The sequence below is a fragment of the Alligator sinensis genome, unplaced genomic scaffold (genome assembly GCF_000455745.1).
Source record: "Alligator sinensis unplaced genomic scaffold, ASM45574v1 scaffold820_1, whole genome shotgun sequence".
NCBI classification, from domain to species: Eukaryota; Metazoa; Chordata; order Crocodylia; family Alligatoridae; genus Alligator; species Alligator sinensis.
The window spans coordinates 1,106,763-1,125,303 of record NW_005842428.1 but is presented as its reverse complement, the minus strand read 5'-3'; the positions used below and the strand labels follow the sequence as shown (position 1 = coordinate 1,125,303).

General features: G+C 45.0%; 1 protein-coding gene across 13 annotated transcripts in view; it reads left to right on the top strand.

Moving 5' to 3' along the window:
* The window catches only part of CAB39L (calcium binding protein 39 like), a 121,019-nt gene that overhangs the window by 47,476 nt on the left and 55,002 nt on the right, over positions 1–18,541 (top strand). For all 13 annotated transcript variants that reach the window (XM_006030187.3, XM_006030186.3, XM_025211760.1 and 10 more), the window contains one exon: positions 15,867–16,031. In XM_006030187.3, the coding sequence (XP_006030249.1) occupies positions 15,867–16,031 (165 nt within the window). The remainder of the gene's footprint in view (positions 1–15,866; positions 16,032–18,541) is intronic.

The window sequence follows — 18,541 nt, the reverse complement described above, 5'->3', positions numbered from 1 at the left end:
GGAAGAAAAAGTGTGCAAGGCCTTCTTTAAATAACCAACGTGAGTTGGTTCTCATGGAGGACTTTATGTAATAATATCTGCTGGTTGGGAAAGAGCAGTGCACAGGCAGCAGATTCTTGGAGTGTGTTGGGCATAACTCTTTGTACATGTTGTAGAGGGGCCAAAAAGGGGGGAAAGTTAATTTTGACTTGCTGCTCACAATAGGGAGGGATTGGTTGGGAATGTAAAGATGGAAAGTAACTTGGGTGACATTGACCATGAAATGATACACTTCAGGATTCCTGAGGGAAGGGAGGAAGGGGAGAATAAAAACACTGGGTTTCAGAAAAGCAGACTAATGCATTCAGGGAACTTGTGAGCAGGATCCCCTGGAAGGCAGTCTGAGGGGGAAAAGGAGTCTGGGAGAACTGGCTGTACTTTTTAAGGAGGTTGTATTATGGTTTCAGGAACAAGCTAACTTGCTGTGATGGAAGAATGTGAAGTACAACAGGAGACTGGCTTGGCTAGACACTGATCTCAATGAGTTGAAACTCAAAAACAGGAATCGCACAAACAGTTAAAACTTGGTCATATTACTAGGGAAGCATATAAGAATATTACATGAACATGCAGGGGGAAAAATCAGGAAGGCCCAGACATGATTTGAGATGCAACCAGCAAGGGATGTAAAAGGCAATAAAAAGGGATTCTAGAAGTATGTCAAGAGTAAGAAGATCCAAGAAAATGTATTTCCTTTACAAAATGCAGAAGGCAGTCTAGTTCCAGATGATGCAGAGAAGGCTGAAGTATTGAATGTCTTTTTTACTTCAGTCTTCACAAATAAAGGCAGCTACCAGAAGACAAGCAGAGTTGGCAGTAAAGAAAGGGAAGGAGCTAAATGGCTTAGTGTACAGAGAAAACAGGTTACAGATCACTTAAAGAAGTTAGATGCGTCCAAGTTGGTAGGACCAGATGGGGAACACCTAGGGTACTGAAGAAATTGGCTGAGGTAATTTCAGAGCTATTGACTGTCTTCTCTGAGAAGGTCAGCTGAGGTCCCAGATGATTGGGAAAAGGCAAATATATATATATATATCTTTAAGAAAGGAAGGAAAGAAAAAAGATTTGGGGAATTATAGACCATTTAGTCTGACCTCAATACCTGGAAAGATCATAGAGCAGGTCCTCAAGGAATGCATTTCGGAGCACTCAAATGAGAACAAGTTGACTGGGAACAGCCAACATGGATCCACCAAGAGCAAAACATGCCTAACAAACTTAATTTCCTTCTATGATAAGGTGACAGGCTGTGTGGATGTGGGGAAGCAGTAGATATGATGCATCTTGATTTTTAGCAAGGCTTTTGATACCATCTCCCACAGCATTCTCTTTAACAAGCTAAGGAAATGCTAGCTAGACAAAAGTACTGTAAAGTGGATACATAATGGAAATGGATTGGATCATCATGCTTAGTGAGAAGTCATTAATATCTAGCTGGGAGGAGGTATCAAGTGGGGCTTCCCAAGGGTATGTTCTGAGTCCAGCATTGCTCAACATCTTCAATTAATGATTTGGACCAGGGGTAGGCAACCCCCGGCACAGGTGCCAGAGTGTGGCACTCAAAGGCATTTTGCTTGGCATACGCGCCTTGGGGTGGATAGCAGCGAAGGGACTGGGGCTGCACTGCCACAACAAGAATCAGGTCCCTTGTGGCGCCCCCACCATCTGCCCCTGGCATGCCAACATCTTACAAGTCAACGTTGCGGGTGTTTTTGGCATTCTGCCCAAAAACATTGATGACCCTGATGTGGACAATGGAATGATTGCATGCTTAATACATTTGCAGATTATACAATACAAAATTGGGGAGAGTTGTACATAGGTGGAAGGGTAGGATCAAGAATGTCCTGGATAAGCTGGAGAAATGGCCTGAAATTAGTCAGATGAAATTCTGCAAGGACAAATGCAAAGTTCTGCACTTGGGATGGAATAATTGCATGCACAAATACAGACGGGAATTGTTGCTTAGGCTTCAGTACTGCAGAAAAGGTCCTGGGGGTTGCGGTAGACTAGAACCTGAATATAAACCCACAGCGTGCTCTTGTTGGTTTAAGAAAAAAAAAAAAGCCAACAGCATTCTGTAGCGTTACCTACAGCATTAGCAGGAGCATTACCTACAAACTGAGGGAAGCGATTCTTTTGCTCTATTTGGCACTAGTGAGGCCTCACTTCAAGTACTGCGTCCAGTTTTGGGCCCCACACTTCAAGAAAGACGTGAAAAAAAAAATGGATTCCAGCAGAGAGCAACAAAGATGATTAGAGGCTTGGGAAGCATGACTTCTGGGGAAAAGCTGAAATAATTAGGGTTATTTAGTATGGAGATGAGAAGACTGAGTGGAAATTTGATAACTGTCTGATAAACACCTGAAGGGTAACTTTATGAAGAGGATGAAGCTGAACTTTTCCTTGTGGCTACTGGGGACACAGGAGTAATAACCTCAAACTGCAGCAGAAGAAATTTAAATTGGAGATTAGGAAGAACCATCTGACTATGAGGGTGGTTAACCCTGGAAACAGGTTACTGAGAGAAATTGTAAAATCTCTATCCCTGGAAATTTTTCAAGAACAGGTTAGACAGACTTGACTGGAATGGTTTAGTTGGGGGTGATACTGCATTGAGCAGGGGGCTGAACTAGATGACCTCATGAAGTCCCTTCCATCCCTACCTTCCTATGATCCCAGCAACATTGTAGTATTTCAACAGTGCCTCATTAGTTGCACAGAAGTGTTATGGCATACTTTGGTCTTAGTTCCTGAGGGAAAATTAAAATAAAATCAAGCCACATCACTGTCATGCTCTAGTTCTGGCAAAACAGTTGGTGCTTGAGTCTAATTGGTTTGTATTGTTGCAAGGCAAGACCAAAGTCTTTATTAAAACAGGGCACTGACATTTGTAATGTTCTTTAACACTGTCAGGTGAGTAATATGCACTGGACCCTTGTGTCCCAGCAGCCTCATTTATAGCAGTAAATATGTTGCTAAGCAGGTTAGAAGATTAGGTTAGGGAAGGACTCTTAAAATATTTTAGCATTATAAAAGTCTAAAGCCAAAACTCTCAAGATATGTTCTTATTTATTATTTGTTAGACACCAATATTGTGCTTATCCATGAACAAAACTCAGAGGAAGGCCTTGTCTGTGCATCTCATTACTTTAATTCTAAATGGCCTTTTTAATATTACTTGTATTGTCACAGCATCTGGAAGGCCTCCCGATCTTTGACTAAGGCCTCACTGTGCTAGACACTGCAAACATAACAACCAAATTAAAAAGTCTTTGCTCCAAAGAACTTAGTTGAGCATGATCAGTTGGATATCAGTTTAGTATCTAATAATCCCTGAGACAGGATGTGTATTTTGAACTTGCAGAGGTATAGTAATATGAAAGCTTGTTCCTTTTCCTGGCTATATCATTCTATTACCATCAACAGCAATGATTAGACAATTTAGCTGTGAGGAAACTAATTCTAGGCATCTTTGTTGTGTTATACAAATTATTAGTCTTAACTCTCACTGCTTAACTGGTTGAAAAGTATGAAAAATATGTTAGTGACAAAAAAGCAACTGTTTCATAAGCAGAGGAGTCTCAATACATGCATCACAAATTGGAGGTGTTGTGCAAATCTGTTCACTGAAGCGAGACTAGACTTCTGGTCATGCAACAGCCAGTGGAACAATTTGTATTAGATAGGTGATTCACTCAGCTTGATAACTGTCCTTAGGAGCTGTTATAATTCAGCATCTGCAACAGAAAATGTGATATTTCATAGCAGAAATGAGGTTATTGTACATTATGCTTCGTGGATCAACAAATATGCTATTTGTTGTACCAGGGCAGTATAGAAAAGTGCTGACATTTTTGTTAAAGAAAACAGTTCAAAAGCCCAGACAGGCCAAGCTCTTCTAGTTTATTGATGAAGACTTTAAAGAATCTAATCAAACAGCTATGTTGTATACCATACATTACCCACAGTATCTCTTCTGGAGATGGGTCCCTTGTGGAGGCTGAATCAGTTCATGAAGCAAGTTTGACACATTTACCAAATAGTCTAATATTTATAGCTTTCTTGTTTTAAAATAAATTGACCAGTACCCTATTTTGTACATTATCAGGTTTTTACAACATTTTTCATATAATTTATCAATATTATGCAAACTCGTTTTTGCTTTCTTCAAAAGCAACTTAGATTTACTTAGTGAAGCAAAAGCTGCTGGCAAGGGCATGCTTGCTGGACATCAGTAAAATCATATGTTTAGTCCTGTCTGTTATGCTTTCCTCCTGGGTCTAAAGAGTGTTATATCTGGTACCAGGTTGATGCAAGTAAAGTAGGATTGGAGTTTGGTTTACAACTTAGCATAGGTGTATAGATGTAAATACATACATGTGTATAAATGATTAAAAAAACTAATAGACATAAAACATGTAATATGATGAATCAACAAAACAAAGCTTCCAGGTTCTGACAAAATGCCTTTTATCTGGCATTTCATTTTATTGCGACTCTGGTACAGTGTTTTTTAGTGATGTCTGTGAGGAAACATTGCAGAGCAGGTCGATAAAGTTGATGTAAAGGCTATAAAAGAAAGGAGTTAAAATCAACCTAATAACCCACCTCCAAATTTCCCATATTTCAACACTGATTTCTATAGAATCTTTCATGGCAAAAGGCTACATTCTCCAGAGCTTAATTCATACACTTTACCACTTATGAGATGAGTGTAGAGTATACACAAGGGTAGTAAGGATATAAATTGATAGGTGCTTTATGATGGCAAGATCCTGACTTGTGCGCGCTGGCAATAGACAAACATTAACGTGATGGCTATCCTGGGAATAGGCTTGCACTGAAGTCTTAGCTCGTCTTCCTTTCTGTACATTTTTAATTGCCTCAGGTTCAACAAATAATCCCATTTTAGTCGTTTGTGATTAATTTAAGCTGTTCTGTTTAGAATTCTATACAGTGTTCTTCTTCTTTATCCCCTTATTCTTCTGTAAATAAAATAGGACAAATTCATTTATTTTGTGATGTCATGATCTGTAAAGGAGTTGAACAAGAGATGATTTTGGCTTAATTATGAAAAAGACGGGACTGTGTTTGGGGGAACACAGTATGTGTATCAATTTTTTTATGTAACATTTTCTTTTCTTCAGTTGTATTTTTACTGTACTGGTGATAAAGATGGCTTCTCTTTCTTCAGTTTTATACTGCTGCCAATTGCCATTGCATCTGAACACCTTCCATTTTAGGTCAGTAGAATCATAGAAAATGAGGGTTAGAAAGGGACCTCAGGAAGTCATCTAGTCCAACCCCCTGCTCAAAGCAGGACCATCACCAACTAGATCATCCCAAGCAAGGCTTTGTCTAGGCGGGTCTTAAACTCCAGGGATGCAGAGTCTACAACCTCTCTGGATAACCTGCTCCAGTGTTTTACTACCCTCCTAGTAAAAAAATTCTTCCTAATATCTAACCAAAACTTGCTGCAACTTGAAACCATTGCTCCTTGTTTTGTCATCTGTCACCACTGAGAACAAACTAGCTCCATCCGCTTTCAAATCCCCCTTCAAGTAGTTGAAGGGTGCTATTAAATCCCCTCAGTCTTCTCTTCTGCAGAATAACTAAGCCCAGTTCCCTCAGCCTCTCCTCATAAGTCACATGCCCCAGCCCCCTCACCATTTTCATTGCTCTCTGCTGAATTCTCTCAAACTTGTCCACTACCTTTCTGTAGGGTGGGGGGGTTCCAAAACTGAACGCAGTACTCCAGCTATGGCCTCACCAGTGCAGAATAGATGGGAATAATTACTTCCCTTGATTTGCTGGCAACACATCTACCAGTGCAGCCCAGTATGCCTTCAGACTTCTTGGCTACAAGGGCACACTGTTGGCTCATTTTTTGCTTATTGTCCACTGTAACCCCCAGGTCCGTTTCTGAAGAGCTGCTGCCCAAGCAGTCAGTCCCCAGCCTGCACTGGTGCATGGAACTGTTCTGCCCTAAGTGCAAGACTACGTGTGTCCCTGTTGAACCTCATAATATTCCTTTTGGCCCAATCCTCCAATTTGTCTAGGTCGCTCTGAATCCTAGCCCTACCCTCCAGCATATCTACTACTCCCCCCCAGCTTGGTGTCATCTGCAAACTTGCTGAGGGTGCACTCTATGCCATCTTTCAGGTCACTGATGAAGACATTGAACAAAACCAGCCCCTGAGGCACTTCACTTGATACCGGCTGCCAACTAGACATTAAGCCATTGATTAATACACTCTAAACCCGATGCTCCAGCCAGTTTTCTATCCACCTTACAGTCCATTCATCCAGCCTGTACTGTCTTAGCTTGCCTGCAAGAATGTTGTGGGAGACCATATCAAAAGCCTTGCTAAAATCAAAGTATACCATGTCCACTGGTCTCCCTGCATCCACAGAGCCAATCATGTTATCATAGAAGGCAATCAGTTGGTCAGGCATGACTTGCCCTTGGTGAATCCGTGCTGACTGTTCCTAATCGCCTTCTTCAAGTGCTTAGAAATGGATTCCTTGAGGATCCAGTTCATGCTTTTTCCAGGGACTGAGGTGTGAGGCTGACTGCTGGACCACCTTCTCTTTCTTAAATATGGGTACTATATTTGCCTTTTTCCAATCATCTGGGACCTCTCCTGATCACCATGAGTTTTCAAAGATCATAGCCAATGATTCTGCAATCACATCAGCCATCTTCAAGTGTATCCCATTCAGCCCCATGAACTTGTATATGTCCAGCTTTTCTAAATAGTCCATAACCTATTCTTTTGCCACTGTTGACTGCTCACTTCCTCCCCAAACTGTGCTGCCAGGTGCAGTAGTCTGGGAGCTGACCTTGCCTGTGAAGACTGAGGTGAAAAGGGCATTGAATACTTCAGCCTTTTCTGCATCCTCCGTCACTAGGTTGCCTCCCCCCATTCAGTAAGGGACCTACACTTTCCCTGATCTTCCTCTTGCTATCAACATACTTGTAGAAAACCGTCTTGTTACCCTTCACATCCCTTACTAGCTGCACCTCCAGTTGTGCTTTTGCCTTCCTGACTTCATCCCTGCATGCCCAGTCAATACCCTTATATTCCTCCCTAGTTGTTTGTCCACGTTTCCACTTCTTATAAGCTTTCTTTTTTGTGATTTAGTTTACTGAAGAGTTCTCTGCTAATCCAAGCTGTTTTTCTGCCATACTTGCTAATCTTCCCACACATTGGGATGGTTTGTTTCTGCACTTTCAGTAAGGTTTCTTAAAGTACAGCCAGCTCTCCTGGACTCCTCTCTCCTTGGTCTGGCTTCCGAGGGGATCCTGCCCATGGGTTCCCTGAGTGAGTCGCAGTCTGCTTTTCTGAAGTCCAGGGTCCTTATTCTGCTGCTATCCATCCTTCCTTTCCTCAGGATCATGAACTCAATTATCTCATGGTTGCTGCTACCCAAGTTGCCATTTACTAGTACATTCCCCACCAATTCTTCCCTGTTTGTGAGCAGCAGGTCAAGAGCACAGCCCCTAGTTGGTTGCTCCAGTACTTGCACCCCAAAAACTTCCTGGATTGTCTGTGCACTGCTGTATTGCCCTCCCAGCAGATGTCAGGATGGCTGAAGTCTCCCATTAAAATCGGGGCCTGTGATCAGAAAACTTCTGCTAGCTGTTTGAAGAAAGCCTCATCTACCACTTCATCCTGGTCTGGTGGTCAATAGCAGACCCCCACCATGACATTACCACCCTTGTTGCTCTGTCCTCTGACCCTAACCCAGAGACTTTCAACAGGCCTCTCTTCAGTTTCATACTGTAGCTCTGAGCAATCATATGGCTCATTTACATAAAGTGCAACTCCTCCTCTTCCCTCGCCTGTCCTTCCTGAACAGTTTGTACCCTTCCATGATAGTGCTCCAGTGACATCCCACCAAATCTCTGTTATTCCAATCACATCATAGTGCCATGACTGTGTGAGCACTTCCAATTCTTCCTTTTTGTTTCCCAGGCTGTATGAATTCATCTACAGGTAACTCAGGTAACTAATCAATTGCCCTGATTTCTCAGGAAGAATGAAAACACCTCCCCTGTTGCCCTTTTCTGCTTACTCTTCCTCCAGGTCACCCAATTCCCCACTTACCTCAGAGCTTTGGTCTCCATCCCCCAGCAAACCTAGTTTAAAGCCCTCCTCACTAGATTAGCAGGCGTGTCTGTGAAGATGCTCTTCCCTCTTGGTGGTAATTGTGAAGTCCCTAATAGGCTTCATACAGTGATATATACCTTGACTTTTTAGCAAAGCTTTTGCTGTGGTCTCCCACAGCATTTTTGCAAGCAGGCTCAACGGGTAGTGATCAGTGGCTCAAGGTGCAGTTGGCACTGGTATAATAAATGGAGTGCCCCATGGGTTGCTCCTGGGGCTGGTTTTGTTCAATATCTTCATTAATGATGTGGAAGATGGGATGGATTGCACCCTAAGCGAGTTTGCGGATGACATCAAGCTGGGAGGGTATAGTAGGTATGCTGGATGGTAGGGCTACAATTCAGAGTGACCTTAGACAAATTGGAGGATTGGGCCAAAAGGAATCTTATGAAGCTCAACAAGGATAAGTGCAAAGTCCTGCAGGATGGAAGAATCCCATGCACTGCTACAGGCTAGGGACCAAGTGGCTAAGCAGCAGCTCTGCAGAAAAGGACCTGGGGGTTACAGTGGATAATAAGCTGAATATGAGTCAGCAGTGTGCCCTTGTTGCCAAGAAGGCTAACAGTATACTGGGCTGCATTAGTAGGAGCATTGCCAGCAGATCGAGGGAAGTAATAATTCCTGTCTATTCTGCACTGGTGAGGCCATAGCTGGAGTACTGTGTTCAGTTTGGGGTCCCTCCCTTCTACAGAAAGGTAGTGGACAAGTTTGAGAGAATTCGGCAGAGGGCAGTGAAAATGGTGAGGGGGCTGGGGCACGTGACTTGTGAGGAGAGGCCGAGGGAACTGGGCTTATTTAGTCTGCAAAAGAGAAGACTGAGGGTGGGATTTGATAGCAAGCTTTAACTACCTGAAGAGTGGTTAAAAAAGAGGATGTAGCTAGACTGTTCTCAGTGGTGACATGACCGAACAAGTAACAATGGTTTCAAGTTGCAGCAAGGAAGGTTTAGGTTGGATATTAGGAAAACATTTCTCACTAGGAGGGTATTGAAGCAGTGGAACACAGATTACCCAGAGAGGTGGTGGAATCTACATCCTTGGAGGCTTTTAAGGCCTGGCTCAACAAAGCCCTGGCTTAAATGATGTAGATTCATAGATCTTTAGGGAAGAGCACTACCTCCCTTGGGAGCCCATTCCAGACCTTGGCCACTCTAACTGTGAAGAAGTTCTTCCTAATGTCCAGTCTAAATCTGCTCTCTGCTAGCTTATGGCTATTATTTCTTGTAACCCCCAGTGGTGCCTTGGTGAGTAGAACGTCACCAATTCCCTTCTGTGCCCCCATGATGAATTTATAGGCAGCCACAAGGTCGCCTCTCAGCCTTCTCTTGCGGAGGCTGAAGAGGTCCAGGTGCCCTAGTCTCTCCGCGTAGGGCTTGGCCTGTAAGCCCTTAACCATACGAGTGGCCCCTCTCCAGATTATCCACATCCCTCTTGAAGTGCGGTGCCCAAAACTGGACGCAGTATTCCAACTGTGGTCTGACCAGTGCCCGATAGAGGGGAAGTATCACCTCCTTGGCTCCGTTTGTCATGCATCTGCTTATGCATGATAAAGTGCAGTTAGCTTTGCTGATGACTTCATCACACTGCCGACTCATGTTCATCTTGGAGTCCACTAGGACTCCGAGATCCCTTTCTGCTTCCGTGCTACCGAGCAGGTCATTCCCTAGGCAGTAGGTGTGCTGGACATTTTTCCTCCTTAGGTGCAGCACTTTGCATTTCTCCTTGTTCAACTGCATTCTGTTGTTTCCTGCCCATTTGTCCAACCTGTCCAGGTCTGCCTGTAGTTGTTCCCTGCCCTCCGGTGTGTCCACTTCTCCCCACAGTTTTGTAGCATCCACAAACTTGGACAGAGTACACTTCACTCCCTTATCCAAGTTGCTGATGAAGACATTGAAGAGTATTGGTCCAAGGACCAAGCCCTGTGGGACCCCACTGCCCACGTCCTGCCAGGTTGATACCGACCCATCCACCACCACTCTCTGGGTACTCTAGTTGGGAATGGTCCTGTTTTAAGCAGGCGGTTGGACTAGATGACCTCCTGAGGTCCCTTCCAGCCCTAATTTTCTATGATTCTATGATCTATCATATCTCCCCATTAACTCAGGGTCAACTCTCAGTATGGTGTGGGTTTTTGATTTTTTGGGATGTGTGGAAGGGAGTTGTGAGTAGAAAGGATGCTTAACTTTTTATTAAAGCATTGCTTTCTTAAAAGAAGGGTTTCTCGAAAAAGGTTTTGCAAAGTTTTCTGAAAATGGTCAGTCTCAATTCATCTGATCTCTTCTGGAAGAGTGGTCTACAGTCAGGTCCTCTTTACTTATATTGCTTTGCTTTGTCCCTTCCTTTAGTAGGCTTAATCTTGAACTTGTGATCTGCATCTGTGCTGAGGAATTCAGCTGCTGCAGTGGTTCATATTATTGACATGCATGTCATATTATTGACATGCTTATGACAGTCAGGCCTGTAAGGTTTCTCTACTTTTTTCCATGGATCTTGAAAAGATACAGGGATAACATGCATCCCTCTGCAGGTAAGGGTCATGGGAAAGGAGGAGCAATTGCCCTTCATTCTTAGTTGGAGTGTGGAGATGAGATGGCTTAAGCCAGAGCATCAATAGGACAGATGAACAGGGGACGGAACTATTGTACCAACGCATCAGCACCTTGGCTCTTTCTGCTTAGGCAAGCTGAAAATCTATAGAGTACAGAGTCTTCAAGAGTAGACCAGCTTTGGTTGTTGAATACCCTGTTGGGAAACAAAGTCAGTGGTGCCTGGATGAAGTGGTCAGCAGATTAGGAGCGAATTATGTCAGGGATGTCTAAAGTATATAGTCTGAGGTAGAAGATATGCTACATGATGGCTGCATGTATGGATCTGGAGACTGCATGGAAGAATATTATGTTTTCCATATCAGTGAAGTGATCCAGTACTATTAGATAGTTTACGTACAGGTTGAAATCACTGAGAGGAAGGAATCTGAGGGATTCTTCTATCATGCTTGGCTGCAGCTTTGTAAGACCTAAAGTAGTTGCCAAAGTTTCCATCTAGAGTTGCATACACCATTGGAAACCCTTGGTGATTCTTGTCCTTTGCCTCACAGATCATATGGAAATACTTGCATTTTTGTTTCTATGATAGAATATCTTCTGCCTCTGTTTGAGCAAATTTCCCTCCTAGAAACAAAGTACTTGGATATTTCAACAATATATGCTATTATAAAAATATAGAAAGATTAAATAGAAGTAACAAAGTAAAGGCTAGCAATGAGAAACACTCAAAATGAATCTCTATCTTTGTAGATAGATTATGGGGGGTAGGGCAGAGAAGAGATTTGGCCAGGAATTGATTTACAAATAAAAGCAGTTTTGTATGATTAGGGATGATGAAAGGCAGGTTCCAGAGTATCAAAGAGGGAATGAAAGGAGAAGAAGTCAGTGTACCTTGTGTAGACTGAATTTACAAAGAGTTTAGAGGTAAGATAGAGAAGTTAGTAGATTAACAAAGAAGTGATGCTTTATAACTGCCATCCATGCTATAATATTTTACAGTTGATTTCCCAGCCCCGCTTTGGTTCTTTATTTTTTCTGTCTGCACTGTGATATCTAAAACTAAAGCATAAAGTCCTTATGGAGAGGATTTTATTTCAACTGTCAAAAAAGAGTATTTACTTTTAGAAAGAAAAGCAAGATCCTCAGGATTTTTTAACTGCAAAATGCCAGAAATTTTCGTATTCAACCAAGTAGAATGAGTGAAAAACCAGAAAATGAATAAGGTTTTTTTCTTTGGATAGGAAAATATTTGCACATTTTTCATGAAGACTTAGATCTTCAGTTCACAAGATTGCACCCCTGGAGCTACTCTGTGGGATACCTCTAATGACATATCCCTAATGTCTGAAGGTTAAAAATAGGCTTGATTTTTTTTTTTGAGTGAGGTATATTAATTAAAAAAAAAGTGACCATGAGGATTATTTAAGGACAGGAACTTTGGTTTGGTTTCATAAAAGTTTGGATAAAATTCTCTTGTGTGTAAATTCATCTGCAGGCAAGGTTCTTTGAGTGATATCTTTTATTAGACCAGCTGAGTAGAGATTTATTGTTTGGGTTGTCTGAAGGACTCTTAGGCCATGTCCAGATCACTCATTGGCCTGTCTGTCCTGGTGTGCAACTGCAGGACTGGCACAGTAAGGGGGCAAATCTTGTATAGCACTAAGCACATGCTGGATGTTCTGAAGTAAGGTATTGAAGGTAAGGAGGCCAATTCAGAACTCACAGACATACTGTAAATCTTAGTTCTGCTGAAATCAAGTTAGACCAGGGTAAGAGTTCTGAGAGAACAGCACAGCGTTACTCCAGAAGTCCCTGCCTGGAAGAGTTTGCAGTACATATAGTGTGATTTTTTTTTTTCTCTATCACATCATCAGTTGTTTTAAGTAGCTTGATAATGACATTTTTTTACAAATCTGGAGACTTTTCATTCAGCAGAAACAAGAGGCGGGCTCAAACAAAGAGTCTGGACATCCATCAAATTTTGGGGTGCTCAACATTTTTAACTTGGATTTGAATCAAATTTAGGAAATGCCTTATGTCACTTTACTGAACTAAACCAAATCCTTGGTTTGTAATGTATGCCAGTTTATGAGCGTTCAAAATCTGAATCTGGAGCAGCATCTAGATTGTGTCTCTTGGGCCATCCCAAGTAGAAATACTGTTGTATTTACTTGATTCTAAAACAAGTATTTTCCCCCATTCAATATGAGGAAAGCAAAACTCATCTTAACTGAGTGTCAGACTGCTCCAATTGGGAGATGTGGGGAGCAGCTGTGTAGGGAGTCTTGCTCAGCTGGGGACAGTGATGGTTCCTCCTTCCCTGCCTAGCTCCCCTGTTGTCCAGGAGCAGTCTGGAAGGAGTAACCTGTGTGCTACCCTGGCCACAGTGGACTTCCTGCACAGCCTGTCCCCACAGCAACTAGTTGGATCGGTCCATTGGAGGCGTAGGAGGAGCCCCAGAGCAGCTCCTGACCTGTGCTGCTGGGAGCAGCTGTGACAGTGCACAGATTCTTCCTTTCAGCCTGCTCCTGGCCATCAGGGAAGATAGGGGGAAAGTTTGCCAGGTGGGGAAGGAGGAACCTGTGTGCTGTTGAATCTGTTTCCAGCTCAGCCAGGCTCCCAGTTCAGCTGCTTCCTGCGGTGTAGGGTAGGAGCAGGTCAGGAGTGCCTTTGGGACTCCCTCCATGCCTGCGTCAGCAGGAGACAGTGGCAGCATTGCATAGCTTCTTCCTTCCAATTCCTGTTCATGGCCAACAAGGCAGATGGGGATAGGAAGAGGAGCCAGACAGGGAGCAGGGGTTGGAAGGAGAAACGTGTGTGCTGCCTCTGCTGTCTTTAGCCAAGCCAGATTCCCTGCCATGAAGCACAGGGCAGGAGTGGCTCTGGGGCCCCCTCTGTGCCCAGATCAGCCAGGGACAGCAGCAGAATTGGTCGGGAGCAGTGCAGAACATTGGGGGAGGTGCGGGGGGGAAGTGTAGGGGCAAAGTGGTGGGAAGGCAGCCACGGCGGGGGGGGTGAGATGGGGGCAGCAAGCACTGGAGGGAGCAAAGAGCAGGGATCTGCCTGCCTGTCCTGCTTTCCTCACAGGTTGCCCCCCTGATGCCACAGCGGTTGATGGGGAGGGATGGGGATGAATTTAAGATGCCCATTCCATAATTAGATTCTAGACATGGAAAATTATAACAGATTTATAATTTTCCATGTCTAGAATCTAATTATTGAGGGGGAGATCTTAAATTTGAAGTCATCTTGGATTTGGGTAAATACAGTAGTTCACTTAACGGGTGTAGATGGGCAGGAAATGGTTTTCTTGTGGGTCAAAAAAACAAAGATCCATGCATAAAATATTAATTCAGCCAAAGGTGGAGTAGATAGCCCAGGAAATGAAAGATCAAAGTTAAAGGTTTTGCTTCAGTAAGTTTCTATTTATAAAAAGTGAAACAGTCCCAAGAGAAGAGAACTCCACCCCAAAAGACTGGCAGCTTGGTGGTCATGGCACTCACCTGGAATGTCAGAGACAGAGGATTAGATCACTCACGGCTCTGAGAGAGTGGATGCTTGAACCTAGGTCTTGAACATCCCAGGTGAACATCCTAACCTACAAGCTCCCAGTTTGTTCTGCAGTGGTGTACTCTTTTTGCCTCCCTTTCTGTCACTGGCCAGGTTCTGTCCTGGCCCTAGAAAACTTTTTGTGTAAAAGGTTTTCTGACAGCAAACAAATAAAACAGCTGTTCAGTTTGGAGAATTCCTGATTTACTTCTTGCAAGGTCTATGTTAATCAAAAGGAAATTGAATGAGGAAGAAGTGGAGGTTAAAAAGGTTTTTCAATTCTGTTGTGTTTGCTGACAGCTGTTGTGTGTAAGTGGAAGCAGGGTAAGTGGTTTAGCAGTTAACCCTGAAGTCTCAGGCTATAAACAGGCATCACCAAATGAAGCAGATCAGCTGTGCCAGAATGTGCCATTAATTGTGTGAAGCAGACATTGTCCTCTGTCCCACAGGGTTGGCTCCCTGCCACCCCCACAAGCGGCAGGAGCCTGATCTCATGGGACAAAACTTGGGCACACTTCTGCACACAGAGGAACCCCAGGTTTCCTTGCCTGCAGGGCATGCCCAGGGATTCACTTGGTGCCTCGCTGCCCTGCTCTGGGCCTTGCTGTGGGTCCCATGCTGCTGCATTTCTTTACACTGAGTCCCATGCCCACATCCATTTTTACAAATGGGGAAATGCAGGCAGGTACTTCAGGGGCCCAATCTTGTGTACCTTGGCAATTCTCCTGAAGCCCTGGGAGCACTGGTTTGGAGTGGCAGGGAAGTGCAGGCAGCTCTGGGCTGCCCATGCTTTCCTTCAATGAGGCAAACAGATGTCCAGTGCAAAAAAGCAGTACAAAAGGATATCACCTATGTGGCCACAGAGTTTGGTCATTTGTGGTGCAACAAAGAGCATGGATGTCTGTTTGCTTGGCCTTTGTGCTGCCATAAAAATTGTCTGTTTTCAACCTCAGTGTCTGTATGTTCTGTAAATAAGTTCCTACCTAAAGGTAGTGGGCCTGGAATTTGCTGGTGGTAGAGTGCCTCAGTGGCAAGGAAGAGTAAGTGATGGTAGTCCAAAGCTGACAGGTTCAAAAAGACTTACTTGGATCTCTTGGAATGGGGTGATTACAGCTCTGAAGTCTTTAGCTTTGGGTGGAAAAGAAGTGCACTAGAGCATCTCCCTCACATCTCCCACCACTGAAATTCTTGTGGAATCTCTTGGTAGAAACCAAGAGAGGGTAACAATAGCAATACTGCCTGTCTTTGTATGGGGAGAATCTCTCCTCAAGTGCAAGGAATCTTGTAATGCAAGGAAGTAATTCCATGCCCTTTACATGCAGTAGATACTGTGCTGCATTTACAACCCCCAACAGCTAAACACCTGAGTGGTTGCCTAGGTAGGGCAAGCAGGATCAAGCCTGACTTTCTTAGCTTCAAGGTCTGCATAAAAATAATAAAATATTTACTGACACATTTCAGCACCAAAAACTGGTTATTGTACAAAGCTGTGTTTAATTTTTTTCTTTGTTACCAGTTTCATTTACATAAAAATAGTTAATGTATTCTTTGATCTCTAGGCATCAGAAGAAGTGTCAAAATCACTGCAAGCAATGAAAGAAATTCTCTGTGGTACCAGTGACAAGGAGCCACCTACGGAGATGGTGGCTCAATTAGCACAAGAATTATACAACAGTGGCCTTCTTGTGACTCTGATAGCCAATTTGCAGCTAATAGATTTTGAGGTAGGTCCCCCTTATTCTAATTGTAAGTGTACAAAGAAAATCTGCCTTTCTGTTTGATCATGATGTTGTCATTAAGTGTCTGCCTACACCAGGATGGGCAAAATATGGCCTGCAGGCCAGATCCAGCCTCCCGGGCACTTTCATCCAGCCTGCGGCACCCACCAACTAATTGTACTGGGCTGGGAGCAAGGTGCCCACGTATACACCCCACTCCCCACAACATACCCTATTGGGCCTCACTCCCACCCTCGTGGGTGGAAGTGCCTGCCCAGTCTGGCCAACATACAGCTTCTAGGATGGTCTGCTGCTGCCTCTGCTCAGTTTCCCCAGTATCTCGTTTGCTCTGGGCAGAAGGTGGGGAAGTGGCAGAGGTAGGGGGCAAGCTGCAGCTGGGTGGGAGTTTGGAGCTTGGGGCTGGGACTGGTTTCATAGTTTCATAGTGCTAAGGGTCAGAAGGGACCTAAACAGATCATCAGGTCCGACCCCTTGCCCTGGGCAGGAATGGGTGCTGCGGAAGTATCACCCCAGCCAAATCCTATCACCCCAGCCAAATATCTGTCCAGCCTCCTCTTGAAGACTCTCAAGGTAGGAAAGAATACCACCTCACTTGGGAGCCCATTCCACAGCCTGGTAGCTCTGACTGTAAAATAATTTATCCTGATGTCCAGCCTGAACCTTCTCTCTAACAATTTGTGGCTGTTATTTCTAGTAACCCCGGGTGGTGCCGGGGGAACAGAGCCTCCCCCAATTCTCGCTGGTTCCCCCTGGTGGGTTTGTAAACGGCCACCAGAATGCCTCTCGGCCTTCTCTGGTGGTGGGGCAGAGCTCATGTTTAGGGGGTTGGCAGCAGCAGAGATCTTGGGTGGCACTGTTTGTGTGTAAGGGAGGGTGAGGGGGTGTGGGGACTTCCCCCACACTCCTCCCATGGTGCGCAACCTCGCCCGCAGCAGCAGCAGGTGGGGGTGCTCAGGGTGCTTGTACCCCGGCACAGGTGGTCCTGCGGGGTGGCACATGGCTCCAACCAGTGCTACACATTACGGTGAGGAGAGCAGCCTGAACAGTCTGCCTCTATCAGGGGGGGCTCCCCGCTCTGCATGCACAGCTTTGGCAGTCGTGTGCTACCGGGGGGAAGCTGCACATGCTGGAGCCGGCTGCATGCACTGCTCCCTGCCATGCAGGTCCTGGGACTCCACCAGAAGTGGAGGGGAGCCCCAGCCTCTACTTAACTGTGGAGTCCCTGGACCCGCGTGGCAGGGGGTAGGAAAGGCAGCTGGCTCCAGTGCATGGAGCTTTCCTCCCTGATGTGCAGTGCTGGCCAGAGCTACATGCTGCTGGCACCAGTGCCTGCACTGGGCACAAGTGCCCTGAGTGTCCTTGCCACCTGCTGCTACTGCCACCTGTGGAGCTGTGCACCATGGGAGAGGCAGAGGTCCCCCCCCACCCTCCCTCACCCCACAAATGGCCCACACCCACAACCTGTCCCCCCAAAGCTCCATATACCCTATGCCCCCAGACAGCCTCCCCACATGTGTGTATACACACACACATACCTCACCATACACACCCCACCATACCCCCCCGCCACCAACACACACACACCACTACACAATATATGAGACTGAGAATTTCTTTTTTGAGTTATCGTGCAATCACCTCTATATACAGTATGCAAACACACATCATGACAAAAATATTTTTTGCAATAAAATTAAAATATGTTATAGTAGGTGTTTCACTTTTAGTGTATGATTTGGTTCTAAGATGGCATTCCCCCCTCCCAAAAGGAGTATTTCAGGGGGGCAAGAGGAGGGACTTCTGGTGGCAAAGGGGGCAGGACTGGTTAGGGGGTGGGACTTCCAATCCCAAAATGGTGGCTGGGAGTGGGGCTACCCATGTAGCCCTTAGAAAGATTACAAACCTCATAAAGCAGCCCTTCAAACAAAATAATTGTCTGCCCTGGTCTACACTGATTTTTAGGGTTCACCTTCCACCTGATGAGCCACATGATCTGCCCCTCCCTATCTGTATCTTACCTGGAAGTCTGCAGCAAAGCATTGTGTTGAAGAAGCTAGAAGTGGGATGCAAAAGGGCCAAAAGTTTTGGGTTTTCTGGTGGTGGATTTCAAGTGTTTGGAGTAGAGGTGCACTGATGCATCGGTCCACTATTGGATTGGCACCGATGTAAAGAAAATTTTCTGAATCAGAAATCGGCCCGATGCAGCCAATAATTTGTCTGTTAAATGCCTGAGTGAGTGCAGTGCAGCAAGTAGGCAGTGAGGAGCAGAGCCGGCAGCATGGAGTGCTGCATGCAGCTGGTAAGTCTGGTGTGGTGGAAGGGGAGGGGGGAGGGGCAAGGGGGGGAAGATCAAGGCCCCCATGGTGAGGGAGGGTGTAGTGTGGGGTTAGGGCTGTGGCAGGGACTGGGGCTGGTGTGGGACAGAGGTACGGCTTGTCAGGGGGGCGCGGGAAGGGAGGCAGCTGTCACCACTACATATAGCTTGTCCAGTGCTC